The 25789-nt window shown below is 43.9% G+C and overlaps 1 protein-coding gene across 3 annotated transcripts in view; it reads left to right on the top strand.

The window, feature by feature from the left end:
- Positions 1-25789, top strand: part of nsd3 (nuclear receptor binding SET domain protein 3) — a 47206-nt gene that overhangs the window by 332 nt on the left and 21085 nt on the right. The window contains exons 2-15 of one of the 3 annotated variants that reach the window (XM_061928900.1): positions 2277-3145; positions 3925-4170; positions 4241-4403; positions 4491-4645; positions 6598-7245; positions 7316-7472; positions 7544-7638; positions 8618-8663; positions 8748-8878; positions 9012-9137; positions 14676-14802; positions 14885-15085; positions 16390-16569; positions 19216-19239. In XM_061928900.1, the coding sequence (XP_061784884.1) occupies positions 2321-3145; positions 3925-4170; positions 4241-4403; positions 4491-4645; positions 6598-7245; positions 7316-7472; positions 7544-7638; positions 8618-8663; positions 8748-8878; positions 9012-9137; positions 14676-14802; positions 14885-15085; positions 16390-16569; positions 19216-19239 (3124 nt within the window). In that variant the 5' untranslated portion in view covers positions 2277-2320. Of the gene's footprint in view, positions 1-2276; positions 3146-3924; positions 4171-4240; positions 4404-4490; positions 4646-6597; positions 7246-7315; positions 7473-7543; positions 7639-8617; positions 8664-8747; positions 8879-9011; positions 9138-14675; positions 14803-14884; positions 15086-16389; positions 16570-19092; positions 19240-25789 lie in introns of all 3 variants that reach the window. The other 2 variants (XM_061928899.2, XM_061928901.1) reach the window with 2 other exon arrangements.

The following is a 25789-nucleotide window of genomic DNA, read 5'->3' as shown; positions in this document are numbered from 1 at the left end:
AAATCCACACTGCTCGTTAGCCCGCTTCCTTTTCTTGGTTGCATTATTTGCTTTGTCACCGCTACCGATGCTTTGCATGCTCTTGGCCTTCCACCGCCCGTGCACCCCTTGCTTATTTTCAGCCACATTCTCCCCCGAAGCACCAGTGATGGAGGAATTATCACACGCCAGACAGGCAGCCATATTGGCCATGTACCGTTAGCCTAGCTAGCGTTAGCCTTCTCCTCTTTTCATCACATTCCCCTTGTTATGTGTTCTAACGTACCAATTCTACATATAGAACGTGTCCATGGCTACATTAAATGTGTTAACACAGTTTCACGTGTGTGTTAAAACGTCTCGAAGGCCTCCCTAAAAGCAACCAAATTTATAGCTATGTAGCTTTTAAGCTAACACCCCACAAGGCTAAAAGAGTGAAACAATCGTGTCTGCGCAGATGATTTTCCCCCGAATCGGTTCTTACATTTACAAACAAATCTACATGTTTAACTCACTACACAGCATTCAAAACAAACCCCTTGGGGTACATTTCATGTTTTTTATGAGCGCTAGACGGCCTCATACAGATGTTTACATCATTATTATGTGCCTATGCTATCGCTAGAACTCATGCTTAAACAAGCTACTTCTAAACATTCACATGTTTTTAAAAAACGAGTGTCAACTAATTGTGAAAAAACCTCTGTTTTGTTTTTGTTTCTGTTTGAACGCGTTTGTGCTGCTTTCGAAAACACGTTGGGGAGGCCACGTTGACTAGTATAAACTAGTACAGTTTGTTTTTATCTTAATTTTAATAATTAACGTTTTTTTCCCTTGCTGGGTATTCTCTTAAGGTCCAAGGCTGCATTGATTGTGATCAAAATGATCACATTTGGAAAAATGCCACTTGTTAGAGTGTATGTTTTGCCACGCTGTAAAGATATTGTTGTGAAAAAGGTATTATTTTAAATGATTACTACCTAAATGGTTCACTGATTTATGCCTTTCAGATTTTAACGATCTTTGTATGATTGGTGCATGTAAACAATTTAAGGTAGCTTTAACTTTAGCTTTGTTGACAATTATCATGAATAAAGTTAAAGTACCAATGATTGTCTTGCACACACTAGGTGCATTTGACCCATCCCGTGTTCACCCCCTGGGAGGTGAGGGGAGCAGTGAGCAGCAGCGGTGGCCGGTTACCATGAATTGATTTACGTGGACCCCGACTTAAACAAGTTGAAAAACTTATTCGGGTGTTACCATTTAGTGGTCAATTGTACGGAATATGTACTGTACTGTGCAATCTACTAATACAAGTTTCAATCAATCAATCAAAAACTCGGGAATCATTTTGGTGATTCCAATTCCAACCCTTGATGCTGAGTGCCAAGCAGGGAGGTAATGGGTCCCATTTTTATAGTCTTTGGTATGACTCGGCCAGGGTTTGAACTCACGACCTACCGATCTCAGGGCGGACACTCTAACCACAAGGCCACTGAGCAGGTTAATATGGCATTTTAGTGTTTTTTTTTTTTTTAAACAAATATTAAGTAAGTACATTTTATTTGTAAAGCGCTTTTCACAGATACAATTACAAAGTGCTGTACAAAACATAGGTAAAGTAAAACAACAATTACATTTAAAACAACAGGGGCAACATCATGAAAAGGATACAAAGAGGATTAAAAATGATAGTTAAAAGGTATATTAACTATAAGCTTTACTAAAAAGAGAAGTTTTCAAATGTTTCTTAAAAGTTTCAACACAGTCAAGATCACAAAGGGACTGGTGCAAATTGTTCCAGAGTCTGGGAGCCATAGCCTGGAATGCCAGGTCTCCATAGGTTTTAAAACCAGTTTTCGGGATCTTTAGAAGACCCTGGCCTGAAGACCGGACGGAGGCTGCGCCCTGAAGAGTAGGGACATAGCAAGTCATTGATGTACTGAGGGGCCCTACCATGCAACGCACGGAATGTCAGGACTAACATTTTTATACTCAATGCGGAATTTAACTGGAAGCCAATGAAGACTGGATAAAACGGGGGTGATATAGGCTGTTCTGGGTGCATCGGTCAAAAGTCTGGCAGCCGCATTTTGTACAGTCTGAAGTCTATTTAGCGTTGACTTGTTGGAAAAGGGTGAAGAGAGAATTGCAATAGTCAATGCGAAACGAAATTAATGCGTGAATGATCATTTCGAGATCCAATTTTGACAACAAATGTCTCACTTTAGAAATATTTCTTAGATGATAAAAACAGTTTCATTCAAATAGATTCAATGTTTCTCTGTCAACAGGTCCAGTCAAAGAAAAAGACAGTTAAGGATGCCGGAGCCCAACAATGGATTTCTCCTTCTCTTTCATGCAAGGGATCATGGGAAATACAATTCAGCAACCCCCGCAGCTTATTGACTCAGCCAACATCAGACAGGACGGCACCTGCGACACCGGTAGTGACCCGGGCGAGGATGGCGGTCCCTCTTACGATGCGGCCCTGGACGCAGACTTCTCCTATCCACACTCAGCGTCGGAGGACCTGCCGCATGTCTCCAACGGCTACCCTCCTGGTCTGGGCATGTACGAGCCTCAGTCCAAGTTCTCCATGTACTCGCAGTTCCCCAACGGCTCGGCTAACGGCTACGGGGCCATACGTAGCTACGGGGAGCATGGCCTTCTCATGCCTGGGGAGGGGACGGTGCTAAGAGGCCCCGGCCTCCAGGAAAGACCACGATCTCCTGTTTCGCCGCCCCTGCCCACACATCACCCGCACTTGCACCCCCACCATCATCACCACCATCACCACGCGCACCACTTCCTCTCGAGCACACCCCACATCCAAAGCCACCCACAGAGCCCCCCGCCATTGCCCCTGCCCCTGCCCCTTCCCCTGCCCACACAGCACCACTTGCCCCACACGCCTCACATCATGACCCACACACTCCCTCCTCCGCCACCTTTGCACCTGCCCTCATCCAGCCCACCTCCCTCTCTTGTGGACAGTACTCCATCTTCGCAGCCTCTCCAGCCCGCCATTCCCAACGTCCCAGGAGGTGTGCTGAAGAAAACCAGCTCCCCGGAGATCAAGCTAAAGATCATCAAGACATATCAGAATGGCAAAGAGCTATTTGAATCTGCACTGTGTGGAGATCTACTGCAAGAACTGCAGGTATTGCCCTCTAGATCCATATGATTTGAAATGTATGCATGCGTGCGTGTTCCTATGTACCACTAGATGAAGCCTGTGTTCGTACCAGTGTTTGAGACTAAACAAATTAATATGTATTATTCATTCTACCATAGCTGTGATCTGTGCGGATGTATTTTTTTAAATTTAAAAAAAATAAACCTTTATTTATAATATTCAACATTTACAAACAAGCAAAGAAACAATACGGTAATAATCAAAACAACTACAGAAATAGTACAAAAACAGTCCAATACAGCGCCAGGGGGTCTGTGCGGATGTAGTTTACTAGTTGAACTTCACATAGCTGATGTCATTTGCTTCTTTAGACAGCCAACTAAATTGAATCAACAGCGCCTCAATAATGAAACAATAATATATTTTGTTGAAATAGTTGATTAATTGAATCTTGAAGCAATTGTGGTAAATTGGAATGCACTTCAAGTATTTTGCTGTCTGAAGAAGTTCAGATCCGCTTGACATTATTCTGCGGGAATTGGCGAGAGATTCTCAAATCCCAGTAAAAAAAGATACAATTAAATAATTACGAAAAAGTAAATCCAGGAAATGTAGACAAATACCATGAATACTTATAAGGCTGACTGCTTTAAAATGTTTGCTAAATTGTTAGCATCTAATCATCTCTAAAGAAAGGTTGGATATGTGCATAGAGAGACAGAGCCAAATTTGCTTCAAAGGAACCAAAAGTTAACTGATGTCCCAGTTCTTCATTTCTTTTTGTGTGTCTAAATCTTCTGAAGGAATCTCAGAAGAATGAGGCGGCTCAGGTGCAGCGCCGACATGAGAGGAAGAAGGAGAAGAGGAAAAAGAGCGCCAAGCTCCAACTACACATCCCAGAGCCCATTCTGGAGCACGTCCAAGGCCTTGCAGCAACTGCGGGCGAGAAGGAGGACACTTATGTCCTTCCACAACCAACAGAGGTACCACTGCCCCCGACAGAGAAGCCTCAGACGACAGTTATCAAAACTGAACCAAAGACATCAAAGGCACGAGCACTCATCTCTGGTTCCTTTATTGAATAGCTAATAATTTAAAAGAAACATTTTGTTTTTACAGGTTCCGAAAGTCAATCAACCTTCTGTGATCCAAGAGACTGGATTCTGTAAGGAGTTTGTGATTGGAGATTTAGTATGGTCCAAGGTGGGTACTTACCCATGGTGGCCTTGCATGGTGTCATCTGACCCACAGATGAAGGTCTACACACGTATCAACACCAGAGGTAAGCACATAGATATTAACAAGCGTCTGTTTTTGAAGGTTGAAAAATGAGAGTAAGCACATGCTCAACTCCCAATGTGCCGTGCAGGTCACAGGGAATACCACGTCCAGTTTTTTGGCAGCGTGGCAGAACGAGCATGGATCCACGAGAAGAGGATCGTCATGTACCAGGGCAAGCAACAGTTTGACGAACTACAGACTGACACGCTGCGCAAGACCACAAACCCCGTGGAAAAACACAAAGTATGTTTCATTTGCAGTTCAGTTTCACCACTAACTGGATTCATGCTTTTTATGTGTTTGGATGTCAAAGAAAAGAGATGATAAACAAATGTATACCTACTATAAGAGATGTAACGATAAACGGTAATAATGAGCACCGCGGTAAAACTCCCGACACTTAGTATTACCATTTTAAATTAAAATCATCGAAAAACCATGATTGATAACTGTACTTCGATAAACTCACAGACTGACTTGCGTGCGCTCACTAGCTTAAATGCTAACATGAAAACAAGAGACATTTATGTATTTCCCCATTAAGAAACAACATACCCCAATTTAAACTTAAATACATTACTCTCTGAGCAACTAGGCTAATTCAAGTGTGCACATTGAACCTGTAAGCTGTGCTCTGTTAGACTAGAGCAGACCTGGGCAAATTAAGGCCCGGGGGCCACATGCGGCCCAATAAGCTTTTCAATCTGGCCCGCCGGACATTCCCAAATAATTTTTTTAGATCTTTAAGATGGAAAGCGTAGCTGCCATTATGATGTACAGTGATGTTTTCTAATGACCGTAAGTCTTGAACTATACAAAGTATTTCAATAGTTGGAATCTGTGCTTTTGCATTATATACTAGTTACTGTGGTCATCTAATTAGTTACTATGGTAATCTAATGAGTTACTATGGTTATCTAATTAGTTACTATGGTAATCTAAGTCACAGCAGCTCAGACAAGGCACCAAGCAGTGAGAGTGGGGAGTGTTTCCACAGAGTGTTTCCAGAGTGTCAGCCTGAAATGCGGGTGTCAGGGACAGACACGGAAGGAGATTTTTACAACAAAGTTTTAAAGCTTAGTGATATATCAGATTGTAGGTGGGTTTATTTTTTACCCTTCACATTCATATTTCGCTGTATTTGTTGCATTTTTGTTGCGTGTCACTTGATTGTAAAATATGTGGATGGAGAGGGTGTGTGATGTTCATATGTTGTCAATATTCAGTGTTTTATCCTTCATAGTTAATATTGTAAATCCCACATTCTTTATTTTCATGTACATACTGGGTGTCTCATTCAGTAAAAAAAAATAAAATTCCATTCCGTTTTTCAAGGCGACTGTCTTATGACATTATTTTTGAAAACGTTATCGTTTTCAGCATTCAATCAGACATTATTGTGAGGTTTTGTATTAGTGTTCCTAAAAATAGATATACCAGTCCCCAGACACATTTTTTTCTCTAAATTTGGCCCCCGGGGTCAAAATAATTGCCCAGACTTGGACTAGAGTGATCGTTCTGAGACGGAGGTGTTTTTACGGTGTGTTCAAGGACCACTGAGCAAAGTAAGACGCCACAATGCTTACCAGAAATTATAAATGATAGTAATATATTTTATTTCTTAAGCACTTTTCATTTAAATAAAGCTTAACGTGCTACAGTACAAACCAGTATTTAAATCAATAAAAGCTTAGCAATTAGAAACAATAATAAGATTTAAAACACTATCAGTGAATCATAAGAAACACAAAGCATGCAAAATAGTGGGTTTACAGTGTGTCATTTATTTTAGTTATTTGAAAAAAAACAACTTGGTTAATATATTTCAGTGTGTGTATAAGTAGTTTTTGAGCATATTCAACAATACTTTGATGATAATGATAACCATGATAACCGTGATATGAAATGTTCATATTGTTACATCCCTACCCATTGACCACAACAATCTATTCAATGCAATGCAATACAAGAGCTGAACTGAAAATGATCCCTTTGATACTCCGATTTAACAATATGGTTATAATTGTGGTGCATCACACCAAGAGGTCTTTCTAATATTTTAAACACTTACCTATTATTGAAAGTGTCACCAAACCTTCGCATTAATTTTGTAAAGGCGGATATTATACAGTCCTTTAACCTAATAAAGTGTCTAGTCAGTACCACACAATAAACTGGTTTTGGTTTGTCTCCAGCTTCTGAAACCTATCCCTCAGAGGGAGCGTGCTCAGTGGGAAGTAGGTGTGGGCCACGCAGAGGACGCCTTCCTGATGACGCGTCAGGAGCGCATCGACAACTACACCTTCATATATGTCGACCCGACCCCCAACGAAGCGCCGTCTGCCAAGAAAGCCATTGGCCGGGCTGAGAAGCGAAGCCGGCGATCCAGCGGCTCAACCAATAAGAAAGAAGACGGTGAAGTTAAGTCGCCAGATAGAGAGCAGCCACCAAGAAGACAGCTTCCACGTCGACAGTGCAGTATCTCCAACACGGAAGAGTCCCAGGCTTCAAATGAGAAGATGAACCTGAGGGGGGACCAGAGTAAGACAGACTCTCCTAAACAGGATTCAGATGCAGGAGCCCAGAAGGATTCTCCACCGCCGGTCAGGGCTTGGAAAACTGCGGCAGCAAGGAAGCTGCTGCCTCTTTCCATCACCATGAAGAGGCTGAACGTGGAGATCACAAAGTGTGACTGGCCTCTCCTGCAGAAGAAAATTGCTCCTTCCCAGAAGAAAGAAGAGGAGAAGGATGATGACGAGGAGGAGGAGGAGGAGGAGGAGGAGGAGGAGGAGAGAGCGGCTGGAGAAGGCAGGCAGCCGGATTTGGGCTACTGCTCACCTGAGGTCAGTGGAGCAGAGTCTTCTCACATGATTATTTTCCTCTGAGTTCTTATACACAATTTGTTGTCAGCAGGACAGCAGAGCTAAACCTGAACCCAGCCCAGAGGAAGAGGAAGACGCTGACGACATGGAAGAAGAGGAGAGGAGAGAATCTCCCGCAAGTCGGAGGAGCGAAGAGGGAGGAACGCAACCAACATCCTCTCCTGGCTCCCATCACAGCAGTCCACATGGTTTGTAGGAAGACATTAATCACTTAAAGGAACAAGGAAGACTCGTGCATAATGTTTCCATGATTCCTCAGGTTCTCAGGAGAGGAAACTACAGCGGCGGTCGGTCAGGAGCAGGTCGGAGTCTGAAAGTGCCCCAGTGCCCAAAAAGAAAACCAAAAAGGAACAGGTATCAAATGTTTTTATACCTTTTCAAAATGGTTAACGTGGTGAAATGTGGTGTTTGGTGGTTTGGAGCAAGATTTTGCAGCCTCACGGTTTTCTTGTCAATTCTAAAGCAAATGTATAGCAGTTATTCAAGAAGCGTAGATTGGCTGCATTACTTCCGTGTCGATTCAAAAGCATACAGTATCCACATCCTACATCGACGACTGTTTTGCTGTGCACATCACAGCAGTTTTTGTAGATCCGTGCAGAACTTTCTACTTTGTATAATATGTTGTTTTTCATGCAAAACATACATTATGGCGGTTTAGAAATGGACCACACATTTTCTGTATAATTTCCTCCGTCAGCTTCAATAAATTCATTAAATACGACTGCACCTCACGACTAATTTGATTGTCGACTAGTCAACGATTATCTTAACAATTAGTCGACTATTTGGATTATATTATTTGAAATATTTATACCGTAAATGTGCTGCTCATTAGGGTGTTACAAAAATGATAACTGTAATACACTTTTGTCCATTTTAGCGCAAGGACATGCAAAGTGTCAATAAAAACAAAGTATGAATTGTATGTAAACAGAGGACAGTAAACATAGCAGCAATAAAAAGTACTAAAACACACTGTGATGATGATGATTATGATGTGTTTAGAAAGCTGCACACAAGTACATAGACCAAAGTTTAACTGGCAGACTTTGTCTAAAATGATAGTTAAAGCTATACACATAATTTCATCTCTCTATTAGTTAGCTAGGTAACCGGGGAAAGTCACTGACAGCATCCTCCAGATGTCTGACAAGTGTGCAATTGTAGAGGCATTCAACTTGAATGCAAATTAAATGAATAATTTCAGTAAAAGATGAATGTTCCATCCACTACTGTTATGCAAGTATTAGAAGTTAGTTAGTTTTCTGTTCTTAGCATCACTGTGCCATGGAACTCTATACAACTTTGATATTTTACCTTTTCAACCCAGGCGGAGATGGCTCCAGAGGCCACACCGAAGGCAGGTTCTCAGAAAGGTTGGTGATCAGATCACACTGCCCCCTCACATTTCTCGTCCCAGCAATAAAAAATCATTCCATTATTAATTCCTCTTCGTTCAGGAGCCAGCGAGATATCTGATGCCTGTAAACCGCTGAAGAAGCGAAGCAGAGCGTCGACAGATGTCGAGATGGCGTCCTCCCAGTATAGAGACACATCAGATTCTGACTCCAGAGGCCTCAACGATCCACAGGTAGACTTAGATGCACACACAAGACAAAGATGCTCTATTACTGTAGGACCCTGAATTAAGACATTGTTAAAGTTGTAAGCATACAGACAGTATGTTTGAAATGTATTTGATGCCAAATCGCTGTCTGTCACAGGGTTTATTTGGGAAGAGCCTTGACAGTCCAGCAGCTGCAGATGCAGATGCATCAGACACTCAGTCTGTGGACTCTGGCTTGTCTCGTCAGGACAGTAGCACCAGCAAGAGGGACACAGTCTGCCAGGTATGCACTGATCCATGTTCCCATTTTTAATCTCTTGTAAAATGTGTTTGTTAGGAATGGGATTTATGGAGGAAGGAAGCCAAATCTTAAAGAGCCATTCCTTTCAAAGAGCCGTTAAAAAGAATGGCTTGTCATTGTTGTTAGTTTTTTTGTTATCGGATAAATAATCAATGCTAAAAGATGTGGATCAAAATAATTCCACCGTACCCCAATATTACTGTATTGGTGGGAATTATTCTGAAATATTGATTGTGGAAGTCTGGTTCCACCGGGTTCTTCTGACCACCAACCACGGACATGACAGCAGTGTTCAGGGTTTTGAACAAGGTTTTATTTTCAGTCTTTTCGTGCTTTTCAGCAAATGTCTTTCTCGTCTGTCTCGCTCTCGCTATCGCTCGTGCTCCACCACCTCTCTTCTTCCCGACTGCTGCTTTTAACAGAGCGACAGGTGATCAGACAAACACCCTCAGCTGTGTCATCCACTCACCTGTCGCTAATCTCGAAGCCGGTCCCGACACGTCCCGCCTCGCTGCAGGTCCGCAGGCCACGCCCCTCACATACCTCCACCGTCAGACTCAGGCCGGGACGCCGTCCGGCCCCCCCCCCCCCCCCAATGAGGGAGCGGGAAAGGAAGTCGGCCACAGCCATCTGTGCCCCCGGTCTGTGAATCACTCTGAAGTTGTAGGGTTGCAAAGCTAGATACCAACGGGTGATCCGCGCGTTGGCATCTTTCATGCGGTGGAGCCACTGGAGGGGTTTGTGGTCCGAGCAGAGGCTGAATGAGCGCCCCAGGAGGTAGTATCGGAGGGCCCCGACCGCCCACCTGATGGCGAGGCACTCCCTCCCCACTGTGCTGTACCTTGCCTCCCTTTCGGACAGCTTCCGGCTGATGTAGAGAATGGGTCGGTCGACGCCCTCCACCTGCTGGGACAAAACCGCTCCCAGTCCTCTGCCCGACGCGTCAGCCTGCAGACAAAACGGGAGAGAAAAATCAGGCATGTGCAGGACCGGCTCCTCGCAGAGGGCCTTCTTAACCCTCTCAAACGCCTGCTGGCACTGCTCCGTCCACTGGACCAGATCTGGAGCACCCTTTCAGGTGAGGTCAGTTATTGGGCTGGTAAGGTCCGCAAACTGGGGGATAAACCTCCTGTAGTAACCCGCCAGACCCAAAAACTGCCTCACCTCTTTTTTCGTCTTGGGGTTTGGGCAGGTCGCAATTGCCGCTGTTTTATCTACCTGCGGCCGCACCTGCCCTCCTCCCAAGTGGTACCCCAGATACTGTACTTCCCTCCGGCCAACTGCACACTTCGCCGGGTTGGCGGTGAGCCCTGCCTGTCTCAGGGACTCGAGCACTGCCCCCACCCGCCGCATGTGCTCATCCCAGCTGCTACTCTGGATGATGACATCATCCAGGTAGGCCGCAGCGTAGGGTCGCAGCACACGGTCCATGAGGCGCTGGAACGTGGCGGGCGCACCGAACAAGCCAAACGGAAGTGACACAAATTGGTACAAACCTTCCGGAGTGGAAAAGGACGTTTTTTCCCTGGACTCTGGTGACAAGGGAATCTGCCAGTAGCCCTTGGTTAAATCCAGTGTCGTGAAGAAACGAGCAGCGCCCAGCCGATCCAGGAGCTCGTCGACCCGAGGCATTGGGTACGCGTCAAAACGTGAAATTTCGTTCACCTTGCGGTAATCCATACAGAACCGCACAGACCCATCCTTCTTCCCTACCAGAACAATGGGACTGCACCACGCGCTGTGGGATTATTCTATTACCCCCAACTCCAGCATGGATTTTAATTCCTCCCGAACTACTTTGCGTTTGTGTTTGGGGAGCCTGTAGGGCCGAGACCGCACCGTAACACCCGGGGTGGTCTCAATATGATGCTGGATGAGGTTCGTGCGCCCGGGCCGAGGGGAGAACACATCAGAGAAGCGCTGCTGCAGTTTAGCAACATCCGCTCTCTGCGCTAACGTGAGCTGATCGTCACAGAGGAGGGGAAAGGGCGGACCAGCGCGCGGGACCTCCGGCCCGAACTCCCCCTCCTCCTTAACCACCGTTACCATGGAAACAGGCTCTGCCTCCTTCCATGCTTTCAGGAGGTTTATATGATAAATTTGGGTGGCTCCGCCCCGGTCCGAGCGCCGGACCTCGTAGTCCACATCACCCACTTGCCGTGTGACCTCGAAGGGTCCTTGCCAGCGCGCAAGTAATTTCGAGCTGGATGTGGGGAGTAATATAAGCACTTTTTCTCCCGGTGAAAATTTTCTAAGCTGAGTCCCCCTGTTATACGTGCGCTGCTGACGTTCCTGGGCACGGAGCAAATTCTCGCGTGACAAGTGCCCCACCGTGTGGAGTTTTGCTCGCATGTCCATGACGTATTGAATTTCGTTTTTGCTGGAGCTTGGCCCCTCCTCCCAGCTTTCCTTAATTACGTCCAATACTCCGCACGGCTTCCTGCCGTATAGTAACTCAAAAGGCGCAAAGCCTGTGGAGGCCTGAGGTACCTCCCGCATCGCAAACAGTAGGGGATCCAGCCATTTATCCCAATTTGGTTTGTCCTTATGTGTAAACTTACGGATCATGGTTTTCAGCGTTTTATTCAATCTCTCCACCAGCCCATCTGTTTGTGGATGGTTTACGCTGGTGCGGATCGCTTTAATTCCCAATAATCCGTACAGTTCCTTTATCGTGCGTGACATAAAGGACGTGCCCTGGTCAGTCAGAATCTCTTTCGGGATTCCAACTCGGGAGATGACCTGAAACAGGGCCTGCGCTACACTCTTTGCAGAGATGGAGCGCAGGGGCACTGCTTCGGGATAGCGTGTTGCGTAATCCACTAGGACTAACACAAAGCGATATCCCCGTGTGCTCGGGTGGAATGGTCCGATGAGGTCCATACCCATTCTTTTGAAGGGGACCTCCATGAGCGGCAATGGGCGCAAAGGCGCCTTTGGGGTGGCCGCCGGGTTCACCAGCTGACAGTCCGGGCAGGCAGCGCATCAGCGGCGCACGTCTGCCCGGATGCCCGGCCAATAGAATCGGACCATGACCCGATTTAGTGTTTTATTATACCCCATGTGGCCAGCCATGGGATTATAATGCGCCGCCTGGAAAACCATTTCCCTGCGGCGTTTTGGCACCAACAATTGGGTGGATTCCTCTCCGGTCTGAGTGTCACGGCTCACTCGGTATAGTCTATCTCTCATAATCGAGAAGTGAGGGAACACCCGCGCTGCTCCCGGGCGCACCAGCTGACCGTCGATGTAATCCACCTGGTCCCAGGCCGCGCGCAAAGTTTCGTCGCGAGACTGCTCGAGCGGAAAATCCTCCATAGGGTGCCAGTGGGGGGCCGGGGGGGCTTCCCGCGAAGCCCCCACCGGTTCCCGCTCGGCAGTATCGGACGGACCCGCGTCACCACTGAGAACCGCGCGGATGCTCCCCTTTCCTACGGTCCGTGAACGCACCCCCACACATTGTGTCAGTAAATGGTTAAACCCCGGCCAATTTGTGCCCAAGATTACGGGGTGCGAGAGGTGCGTACTTACAGCTACCTCGACCCTATGCTTTTGGCCCTCATACCAAATTTCTACTGGCACCATAGGGTACTCGTGCACATCCCCATGAACACACCTGATTTTTAGCCGTGTCGCCTGCCTCAAAGCCCCGGGTCGAACCAGGTTCTGGTGGATCATGGTCTGCCCGCAGCCCGAATCCACCATCGCCTGGTATGTACTCCCCTGTATCGTTACCTTCATACCGTACGTCTCCCCCGGGCCGGGGGAGGGCACTGAAGGAGCGGCCACCCGGCTCACGCGCCCCACCTCCACCTGCTGAGGTCCGTGACGCGCGCGACCGGGCCGCCCACGCCTCCAGCACGCCTGCCCAAGCGTTTGAGGGGCCGTCTGCGCGGGAGATGTTCTGGAAGCAGCACCCGGGACCTGCGGAGACAGAATAGAGGGAGGGTCACGTGGGAAAAAGTGGGGAATGTGTCGTTCTCTCTCCTCGCGGTGGACAGCCAGGTGGTTCTCGGCGAGGGTCACCGCTGCTGCGAGGTCCCGGGGCCGGTGGTACCGGATCCAGTTCGCCGTCCGCGTCGGGATAGCCTCCACAAACTGCTCCAGTACGATCTGGTCCAGCAGTCGGCCATCTACCTCTCCCGGCTGCAGCCAGCGCGTCGCCGCCTCCTGGAGCCGCTGGCCAAAGGCGAATGGCCGGTCCTCCTTCCCCAGACGCATGGACCGGAACCGTCGTCGGCAATCTTCGGCGGTGCCTCCCGTCCGGTCCAGCACCGCCCTCCTCAGGTCCTCAAAGCGCACTCTGGAGGGCGCCGGCAGGCTGAGCGCCGCACGCTGCGCCTCCCCCGTCAGGAGCGGCAAGAGCCGCACCCCCCACTCTTCTTCCGGCCACGCGCATGCTCTCGCCGTGGCCGCAAAAATGTCCAAAAAGGCATGGGGATCTTCTTTTTCTCCCATGCGGGGGATGGTGACGGTCGTCGGCACTGACAGTGCACCGCCCCCCTGGTCCGCTAACGCCCGCAGGACCTGGCACTGTTGGCGGGTGGTCGCTGCCAGCTCAGAGAGCGCTCCCGCGAGAGCCGTCAGGGTGTCGTCTTCCCCGGCCTCCGGTGGTCCAGCCGAGTTGGGCGCCAAATTGTGGAAGTCTGGTTCCACCGGGTTCTTCTGACCACCAACCACGGACATGACAGCAGTGTTCAGGGTTTTGAACAAGGTTTTATTTTCAGTCTTTTCGTGCTTTTCAGCAAATGTCTTTCTCGTCTGTCTCGCTCTCGCTCTCGCTCGTGCTCCACCACCTCTCTTCTTCCCGACTGCTGCTTTTAACAGAGCGACAGGTGATCAGACAAACACACTCAGCTGTGTCATCCACTCACCTGTCGCTAATCTCGAAGCTGGTCCCGACACGTCCCGCCTCGCTGAAGGTCCGCAGGCCACGCCCCTCACATTGATATTACTATTATTGTTGTTTTTATTGTAAACATTCAATAAGGTGGTGCCATTTTCCCATGCTTTGACAGTGACTATTACAATTTAGAATTTGCCCTCACCTCGGAAAACAATATGGGAAAAAAAAAAAATTAGTAATACAAATGTATATGCTGTATGTACAGTATACAGAAAGTATAGATACAACTAGACTAACATTTAGGACATGATAAAAATGTAAATCCAAAATTGTACTAGCACACCTTGTGTGCGTTTACGCTTGAACTACTTGACATATCCACATCAGAACAATGAACCAGAAAATTGAATCCAAATGCTACTTTGTATCCTTCGACTCTGACTCTTTTCTAGTCAACTCAACAGTCGGTAGCACGCATATTCAGCTTTGGTAATTGCAGACGCTGAATCTGCCTGTGAACACAAAACGGCTTGCAAACGAACGGCTCCCAACAACGAATTGGTTCTTGTTGTTATTTTAGAAGAGTACCGGTAGTTCAAAAGACTTTGGTTTGCAAATGTCACTTGTCTTGTGTGTATTGACTTATGGAATCTGTGTATGTGTGCGCCTTTTAGATCTGTGAAGTGTACGGAGAGAATTTGGTGCCATGTGAAGGTGAATGCAACAGGCAGTTCCATCTGGAGTGTCTCAGCCTGACATCCTTACCCGAAGGACGGTTCACCTGCTTGGAATGTAAAAACGGTGAGCAGATCACTTTTCAGCATCACCTTACTTCTTATGTTCTGGATATTACTATTGGTCTCTCCGTAACTATTTATTCTAGGTAACCACCAGTGTTTCAGCTGTAAGAAAGCAGGCCAGGAGGTGACTCGCTGCTCCGTGGCAGGATGTGGCTGTCATTACCATGAGGATTGCGTCCATAAATTACCTGGCACCACCAGCAGTTCAGGTGAAGGCTTTAGCTGTCCCCAGCACAGCTGCGCCACCTGCTGTCTGGAACGTGACCTGCAGCGAGCCAGCAAAGGTGAATACTGTACAATGACATTGGATCACTGTTGAAAAGTAGAAATAATACATTTACACGCGTTTATATTTCCAGACAAGAGAAATGGGGACGTACAGTGGAAATAACCAAAGTGGCTTACACCACTGTTAATGTAATTTTTTTTGACATAACATGCCAATTTGTATCTGTCTCACAAGAAAATATAGAAAAGCGTACGAGGACACCGCCTTGCTATTTATGACATTTTCTGTAGCGACCCAAATATAGGATGACCCTGAATGATAAGACAATTTGTTTAAAGTAAAACTTTTGACAAATCAAAGATGACAAAATATTGATTTTTCTAAATGGCGACTTGTCCAGGGTGTACCCCGCCTTCCGCCCGATTGTAGCTGAGATAGGCTCCAGCGACCCCAAAGGGAATAAGCGGTAGAAAATGGATGGATGGATGGAATATGAAATATTCCTTAACTACTAACAGTTAATTTATAATTCAGCCTTTTGATAAGAAAGCCTCCTGTGTTGTTTGCTAATTTGTGAACAGAACAGCCTTTGAGACTTTCCAGCATCTATACATTTCCAGTTCACTTGTGAGTATGTGAGTGTGTGAGTGAAGGTAGAAAATCCCTGTCATAATACAGGGTGCAACTCACACTGTGATTGCTGTGCTGTGACTAGGATCACATTGCATTCCAAGTCCAGCACATTTGTTTTGTGTACCATAAGTGCACAAATTTGCACCTGGGCGCATCACACTTGCCTTCCTTTTGCCTGATTGAAAGAGGTCATCGAGGGCAATAAAGTAGAGTCATAAAATTACTGATGTTGCATGTTATTAATTATAACTGACCATATAGAAATAATCAGAATGATACCAAATAAAACTAAAAACAATTTTCAAAGTCAGAGAATCTGCGGGAAAACAGCAGTGTAGAAGTGATCGGACAAGTAAACGGGCTGTAGCAGCGAATGGCCTAATGTGAGTTTGTCTTCTCAAACTTTTTCCTTAAAGAAATAAAAAATACAGTCCTATTTTTTTGGTTCTTACGGTATTTATTTCCCTTTATATTTCTGAACACAAGCATTGTTTCGACCTAATGTAATTAGCATCTTGATGGAAATGTCTTTAAAATTGTGTTTTTTGTCCAAATATCCTGTAATACAATAAGTATGAAATAGAGGTAGAACAATTACAGACTAATAAGCATATTTCCTCAAGAACCCTCTGTTTTTGTTCTCAAATGAGCATCTTTGCCTTTTTCTGTGTGCATAAAAATGAAAAAACTTGATAAAAAAATGTGTTTCCTCTGTTTCCCGTCCAGGTCGCCTGATGCGTTGCATCCGCTGTCCAGTGGCATATCACACAGGAGACAGCTGCGTGGCGGCGGGCAGCGTCATCCTCACACATCACATCATGATCTGCAGCAACCACGGCAGCACTAAGAAGAACGGCCTCCTCACCTCCCCCGTCAATGTGGGTTGGTGCTTCCTGTGCGCCCGAGGTAAGCCCCACCCCTATTCACACATAAGCACCTTCAGCCGTTCTGTTATTGTTTGGTTTGGCTGACAATTCGCTTTGTCAATTCACTTCAACATGTAAAACAAGACCATGTGACCCTCCATGATTGTAGTTTTTTTTGGACATGTTTTGGCTTATTTTAAACTTTCCATACATGTTTTCACCATGCAGTACATTTTAGTTTCGCTCACCAAGGTACAGTTTAGAACAGTTGTTCTCAAGTACCACTTCAGAAAAAACGTGGCTCTCAAGTACTACTATAATTACCAACATTAAAATACTGTAGCGTAGTAGGCCTAAGTATTCATTACAAACAAGGCAGAGGTTTGAATATATTTAAAATTTTTGGCCAATGTAACATTACGCAAAGTTTGAACAGTAATACTGTTTGAAAATAGGAAAATAAAACACTGTACTTCAATCATATGATTATTTGGTGTACCACTAGATAGAGCCCGCATACCACTTGTGGTACATGGATATGTAGCTGTACAGTAAACACTGTTGTGCAATATTAAAGCAATACAACTCCAGTGTAACCCGACAATGAAGAGAAAGGCTACATGCTTGGGTGACGTGGTTCAGATGGTATGGCGGCAGTGTCGGCAACTAAAGGCACGGTTTCCTCTAAACTGCCAAGATACCTGTGGAGGTGTGGTCAGTATGATGTCATCAAATAATTTGTATAATTTGATATGATATGATTTTCTTTAAAAAGGCTCAAAAAATGTATATATACATTTAAAACAAATCTGTTATAATTAATTAGTATTAACATATTTTTTTATCGTTTTGCCATATTTTCAATTGTTGCTGCTTTTTGTACAATGTACTTTTTTTTTAGGTTCTTTTCAAGTATTTACAGACAAATAATGACTTTTTAAAATTTTAAATCACTATCAACAAATCTAGCATCTTTTTCTGGTGTTATTATAAAATGTACTTGTGTTTAGAGACTTTACTTCTGTTCCTCGATGTTCCTGACGAAAGAGTTGCAGTGAGCATGACGTCACACTTGCTTTGCGCTGTTGCTCTTGTTTCTCTTCATAAAAGCCGCCACTGTCCTCTTAACATTTGCACATTCTGTAGATGGCTGTCTGTGGGTGTATAAAAATCACATCGACATTGCAGACATGCTGACAACCCTTCAGACAATGGCGTGCGTTTTGTTTACACCCGGTTTCGGTAGCGCGGTTTTCAGTGATCAAAGTATTTTTCCGGTGGTCAAGTTTTTGTTACATAATTTGTCAATAAAGCGCAAATAATAGGCTATATATATCAATTCATACGGTAAAGACCAGCTAATGTTAAAGTTTTATGTTAGTCTGGTTTGGATGTGATGTCAGTTTTTCCCATGTTTACAAACACGCCGTCTGTGCCTGAAAGGTGATTGGCGAGGAATTACGAAGTGTGGTTTTGTGTCTGGGGAAAAACGGACTCTACAGAGAGGAAAGTGTGTGCACAGGAGGTAAAACCTGTTGAAATTGTGCCGTTGTTTGTTATAATAAGATTGGTAATACAAGTTTAAACTAACGTCGGACTTTGTGTGATTTCTTCTGTGGGCTACAAAATATTATATTACTTTAATTTGTTTTCAAGTAAAAAACAAAACAAACTTATTTTCAAGGTGTGGCGGTAATAAAAATAATGTGGGTTCCTGGTTTGAATCCAGCTTCCGGCATCCTAGTCATGGCCGTCGTGTCCTTGGGCAAGATATTTCACCTTCCTTGCTTCTGTTGGTTCCTGGTTAGCGCCTTGCATGGCAGTTTCCGCCATCAGTGTGTAAATGGGTGAATGTAACGTATAAAGTAAAGGGCTATGGGTATCGTGTAGGTATAGTAAAGCGCTATATAAATACAGACCATTTACCATACTAGACAAAGAAAAACAATTGAGGGTAATTCTCTTGTCAATAAACTGCAGTGTAAAGCCGCCCTTTCACCATATGCCTACCATTTACAACCCAAAGGTACCAAAAGTGGAGTAGTACAAATCAATTTAAAAGTTTACCTTTTTATTTAATTGTATATCATATCATTCCGACCTGAACTAAACTCTACTGCATGGTTGAAACAGACTTTTTGACATTAGTGTTCTGTGTTTTTTGTTTGGTGCTGTTTAACATGACTATCATGGCTGCTAAATGTAATGTGTTTTTTTCCACCTAAATTTTTTTAATTGGGATGGATTATCTAGACTGAGGGAAAACAACTATTTTACTCTCCTTAAAAATCACTTGTCCAATTCTGATGTAAATTGATGCCTTTTAAAAAAAATGTTGAGTGTATTGTCCAGCCAGTATGTGTTGGGACAAACTGTTTGACTTCTTTGTTTGTGTGTGTGTGTGTGTGTGTGTGTGTGTGTGTGTGTGTGTGTGTGTGTGTGTGTGTGTGTGTGTGTGTGTGTGTGAGACAGTGTTTTTTCCTCTTTTTTGGGTATTTTCTCTTTTATTTTTTTGGAGTTTGACTGCGGCTCACCCCCGTCTTTTCCTGTGTGTCTTGTGTAGGGATGTTAGTGCAAGACCTTACTGACACCATATTAAGTTCATATGCCTATAAGTCCCACTACCTTCTGACTGAGTCAAATCGTGCTGAGTTGAAATTACCTATGATTCCCTCTCCTTCGTCAGCTACCAAAAAGAATGTTGGGAAAGGTAACTGAACAGTTTTTCTCTTTCTCCTTTCCCTCCACTAGTCTGTGTTTTGTATTGTGCTTGCTCCCATCATGATCAGTTTCCCCCTTTTTTGAATGCCACTTTTTAATTTCAATGCCTTCAAGTCTTCATTGACTGGTTCAAGCTGCAGTTAATTGCCATGCAGAGTTGTGCATTTTAAATCTATCACCAAAGCCTAAATCCCTTTTAATTAACAAATAACATTGGGCCACATGCAAAAAAAAAAAAAGAATACTTTTGTTCAATTGATTTCAGAACATCCTGTTGGATTCAACAAAAGCAAATGTTCATTCTTATTTTATTATGACTTAAACAATTATCTATGGCAGGGGCGTCAAAGGTATGGCCCGCGGGCCGAATCAGGCCCACCAACAGGTTTCCTTTGACCAACGAGATGAGTTTGCTAAGTATAAAAATGAGCTGAGATTTTTGAATGAAAGAAACTGCTGATTCTAAATATGTCCACTGGATGTCGCCAGAGCAATTCTTTGTGTCCCCTACTACACGCATGACTTCAGAGGGGGCGGAGCTATTTTAGGATAGACAACACTTCTGTGTTTGAACACTACCTACTTAGGCTGCTTATTAGTGATAGTTTACAAATTGATAATCTGTGCATTTCGTGTTGTACTTATGACTGGAGACACATTTTCTGGGCGCACATAAATATTCTGAAATAATATGTATCCCTTCTTGCTTCACGTGTGATAAATGAAATGAGTCCAAATTCACAAATTTTGTTGTAGACGATGCTACATACAGTTGTGGTCAAAACATTACATACACTTGTAAAGAACATAATGTCATGGCTGTCTTGAGTTTCCAATCATTTCTACAACTCTTATTTTTTGTGATAAAGTGATTGGAGCACATACTTGTTGGTCACAAAAAACATTCATAAAGTTTGGTACTTTTATGAATTTATTATGGGTCTACTGAAAATGTGACCAAATCTGCTGGGTCAAAAGTATGCATACAGCAATGTTAATATTTGGTTACATGTCCCTTGGCAAGTTTCACTGCAATACAGCGCTTTTGGTAGCCATCCACAAGCTTCTGGCAAGCTTCTGGTTGAATTTTTGACCACTCCTCTTGACAAAATTGGTGCAGTTCAGCTAAATTTGTTGGTTTTCTGACATGGACTTGTTTCTTCAGCATTGTCCACACATTTAAGTCAGGACTTTGGGAAGGCCATTCTAAAACCTTAATTCTAGCCTGATTTAGCCATTCCTTTACCACTTTTGACATGTGTTTGGGGTCATTGTCCTGTTGGAACACCCAACTGCGCCCAAGACCCAACCTCCAGGCTGAGGATTTTAGGTTGTCCTGAAAAATTTGGAGTTAATCCTCCTTTTTCATTGTCCCATTTACTCTCTGTAAAGCACCAGTTCCATTGGCAGCAAAACAGGCCCAGAGCATAATACTACCACCACCATGCTTGACGGTAGGAGTGGTCTTCCTGGGATTAAAGGCCTCACCTTTTCTCCTCCAAACATATTGCTGGGCATTGTGGCCAAACAGCTCAATTTTTGTTCCAACAGGACAATGACTCCAAACACACGTCAAAAAAGGTAAAGGAATGGCTAAATCAGGCTAGAATGAAAGTTTTAGAATGGCCTTCCCATAGTCCTGACTTAAACGTCTGGACAATGCTGAAGAAACAAGTCCATGTCAGAAAACCAACAAATTTAGCTGAACTGCACCAATTTTGTCAAGATGAATGGTCAAAAATTCAACCAGAAGCTTGCCAGAAGCTTATGGATGGCTACCAAAAGTGCCTTATTTCAGTGGAACTTGCCAAGGGACACAAAATATTAACATTGCTGTATGTATACTTTTGACCCAGCAGATTTGGTCGCATTTTCAGTAGACCCATAATAAATTCATAAAAGAACCAAACTTCATGAATGTTTTTTGTGACCAACAAGTATATGCTCCAAACACTCTATCACAAAAAAATAAGAGTTGTAGAAATTATTGGAAACTCAAGACAGCCATGAGATTATGTTATTTACAAGTGTATGTAAACTTTTGACCACGACTGTATGTACAGAATAAACCATGATGTTGGTACATCAGTTGAGGAAAGTGAGTAAATTACATTAATTTTATCTTCTGATATATTACAAATTAACACCAATGGGAGCACTTTAAAACTCTGCCAGACTCAATTCCACCTATTTGACTAATGAACATTATCACATAATTTATTCAAAAGGTACAAATAACAACTAATAAAGATAGAATACAATTAACTCCTACATGATTTGTACATTTTCAGAATGTGATTGGTCTAATATTAAACAAAAAAACAATTTAAAGTTATCTTTATTTTTAAGTTATCATGCCATTATTTTACCAGTCCGCCCCGCTTGGGAATAGATGTTCCTCCATGTGGCCCCTGGGCTAAAATGAGTTTGACACCCCTGATCTATAGTCACCAATAGATGCTAGGTTTTGATTAATCATCCACTAAAATAAACAAATGCCATGCCACAAATAATAGAAACAATAATACATAAATAATTTTCTCTTTAGGAAAATATCAAAAGTATCATTCGACCAAATAAACACCATATAAGTAAAACCTACAGGGGAACTGCACTTTTTTTCTTTTTTTTTTCAATTGTTCACAATCATAAGAGACAAGAATACAATAAATCTTTGCATTCTAACATTTAAAAATCGTCTTGTTTTTGGTGGCTCGCAATGCAGCTAATGGGAGCAATCGATTCTACCTCTAAATCACTTTAAAAATGCATACAAAAACCATCAACAATACTTCATTTACGCTCCGTGACCTGTATAATAACCAAACTGCAGCGACATTATTATTGTAAGATCGAACACTGAGGAACTATTTTACTAGCGTAGTAAAACATCGGTGTGCTAGGGTATTAGCCATACAAGCTAACGACGGCAAGAGATAAGCTAGCTTCTATGTCGGCACGAAACGCGTGTGAGTTTGTAATGCACAACACTGCGATAAGACACCATGTTTTTCAGTCAGTACAAATTGAACAATCATTGCAGTATCTGTAAAGCCCACACGCAACACGTCATGCGTGCATCATGTTTAATATAAAGTGTGACTTACTCGATGGACAGTTGTCTGTCTGGTCCAGTTGGCAGCACGGTGGAACAGGGGTTAGTGCATGTGCCTCACAATACGAAGGTCCTGAGTTCCATCCCGGGTTCTGGATCTTTCTGTGTGGAGTTTGCATGTTCTCCCCGTGACTGCGTGGGTTCCCTCCGGGTACTCCGGCTTCCTCCCACCTCCAAAGACATGCACCTGGGGATAGGTTGATTGGCAACACTAAATTGGCCCTAGTGTGTGAATGTGAGTGTGAATGTTGTCTGTCTATCTGTGTGTTGGCCCTGCGATGAGGTGGCGACTTGTCCAGGGTGTACCCTGCCTACCGCCCGAATGCAGTTGAGATAGGCTCCAGCACCCCCCGCAACCCCAGAAGGGACAAGTGGTAGAAAATGGCATATATATATATATATATATATATATATATATATAGGGATGATGTTCGAAACCGGTTCTCCCGATTGTTCGATAAGAAAAGAACCGATTCCATGGATTCAAATCCCTTTTTGAGAACCGGTTCCCGTTATCGAAGCCACTATACCGTTTTTTCGCGACCTTAGGACGCACCGTATTAAAAAGCGCTGTGTCAGTTACGGGTGCTATTTCTGTATTTAACGCATAAATAAGACGCAGCGTATTTTTGGGCGCAGGCATGGTTAAACATACGCTAGCTTAAAACGTATGCTAGCTTAAAACGTACGCTAGCTTAAAACATACGCTAGCATGCATGGACGCTGTTTTAAAAAGGCAGCAGGAGCAAAGCTGAGTTCGGTTGTACTTTATTGAAGTATTTATCAATGTACTCACATTATTTTTGATCAATCCTCATCCACAAATCCATCAAAGTCCTCATCTTCTGTGTCCCAAATGAACAGCTGGGCAAGTTCTCCATCAAACACGCCAGATTCCTTCTCGTCATTTTCAAAGTCAGTCTCGTTGTCCATTAGCATAGCAAGCTAGCACAACAGTAAAAGCCGACTTCTCTTGCCCCGTTGTGCGTATCGATTCGCTACCGTGCTGGTTCCTTTCTTCTCCAGTGTGCTTCACCGGGATGTCGAAAGTGAGCGGCACCTCGTCCATGTTGGTGATGTGTTTGTCTGCAATTTTTTTTATTTACAACGCACAATATATGCTCACGGAAACTGCTTACCTTTAGCGTCCTCTCTCACCTGAAACCTTCACCCAATAACGGCCGCATGCTCTCCTCAATCACGTCCGCTTTTCCTCCATTTAAACAGCATGCCGGCCCAGTCATATAATATCTATGGCTTTTGGAACTCAGTGCACACACGACAACCTATCTGGATTCGATAAGGAATCGGTTCGATAAGAGGATTCGATAATGGCATCGACATCGATAATTTCTTAACGAACATCATCCATATATATATATATATATATATATATAAATAAATAATAAATGATAAATGGGTTGTACTTGTATAGCGCTTTTCTACCTTCAAGGTACTCAAAGCGCTTTGACACTACTTCCACATTTACCCATTCACACACACAATCACACACTGATGGAGGGAGCTGCCATGCAAGGCGCTAACCAGCACCCATCAGGAGCAAGGGTGAAGTGTCTTGCTCAGGACACAACGGACATGACGAGGTTGGTACTAGGTGGGGATTGAACCAGGGACCCTCGGGTCGCACACGGCCATTCTTCCACTGCGCCACGCCGTCCCACTGGTTCAATCCCCACCTAGTACCAACCTCGTCATGTCCGTTGTGTCCTGAGCAAGACACTTCACCCTTGCTCCTGATGGGTGCTGGTTAGCGCCTTGCATGGCAGCTCCCTCCATCAGTGTGTGAATGTGTGTGTGAATGGGTAAATGTGGAAGTAGTGTCAAAGCGCTTTGAGTACCTGGAAGGTAGAAAAGCGCTATACAAGTACAACCCATTTATCATTATCATTTATATATATATATATATATATATATATATATATATATATGTATATATATATATATATATATATATATATATATATATATAGGGCACATTTCATGTTTTGAATGGGAATAGAAGTTCCTCCATGTGGCCCTTGAGCTAAAATGAGTTTGACACACCTGATCTATAGTCACTAGTAGATGACTATAGATCTATATTTTGCAACTCCTGAGGAAGGCAACAGTTGTGGCCGAAACCGTCAGGTACGGAAACAAACACAGGTCTGGCTATAAAAATAACAAAAGCGCATCATTTTTTGAAGACCTAATTATCTTCTTTGGATTAGCATGGCTTCAAATTTTAACATTTTGTAGCTTCAAGTCACTTTCACCTCATATACTGTGTATGTGTGTGTGTGTATATATATATATATATGTGTATATATATATACCGGTATATATATATATATATATATATATATATGTGTGTGTATATATATATATATATATATATATATATGTGTGTGTATATATGTCAGATTTACAAACATATGAACCCTAAAGAGTATCTTATTCACCATTTGATTGGCGGCAGTTAACGGGTTATGTTTAAAAGCTCATACCAGCATTCTTCCCTGCTTGGCACTCAGCATCAAGGGTTGGAATTGGGGGTTAAATCACCAAAAATGATTCCCGGGCGCAGCGCCGCTGTGCCCACTGCTCCCCTCACCTCCCAGGGGGTGATCAAGGGGATGGGTCAAATGCAGAGGACAAATTTCACCACACCTAGTGTGTGTGTGACAATCATTGGTACTTTAACTTAACTTTAACTTTACACATACAAAACTGTAGCACACAAAAAAGCACATTTAATTAAAAAAGGTTATTATGGTCTTACCTTTACTTATAAGTGCGGGAACAGTGGTGTTCGTGTTGGAGGAGTTGTGAATGAATGAAATATGAAATCCGTGCTGCAGTCTGCAGGTGTACCTAATGTTGTGTCCCTGCAGTCGTTCAGGGCTCCTCCGGCGCGAGCATTGTTGTTTTGCACTTTTTGGCTTCTTGTTAAGTTTTTTTGGGTGGATTCGGTCTTGCACGTGGAGGGTTTGGGTGTGGCTTTGGTTGGTGTGGCGCTCCCGTCGGGGGGTGCATTAACCGGCACCAGGAGGCGGGATTACTGCGAGCCTCAGCCAGTGCGTCTTCGCAGCAGTTTTATGATTGCTCAGCACAAGAAATACGTTACACACATACAGTTGTTGACAAAATACACTGTACATTATATACCTCAGCTAACTAAACTATGGAAATGTACAATATAGTTCATATAGCAATACGGTCTCACTGTATAGCAGGCCAGCAGTTAGCCGAGTCATTGCGCAATCCATGTTGAGGCACAACTGAGTGAGGTGCCTCAACTGGCTGCTGATCACCGCACCGTCTCTTCTCAGTATTTGAACGGCAAATGTGAAAATTCAGCGATTTTGAATAAAAATAATCTAAAACTGGTGAAGTTAAATGGAAAATAACTTTATAGTATAAT

Source organism: Nerophis lumbriciformis, linkage group LG33 (assembly GCF_033978685.3).
Source record: "Nerophis lumbriciformis linkage group LG33, RoL_Nlum_v2.1, whole genome shotgun sequence".
NCBI lineage: Eukaryota > Metazoa > Chordata > Actinopteri > Syngnathiformes > Syngnathidae > Nerophis > Nerophis lumbriciformis.
The sequence above is the reverse complement of the archived record's forward strand: the minus strand, read 5'-3'. Positions and strand labels throughout refer to the sequence as shown.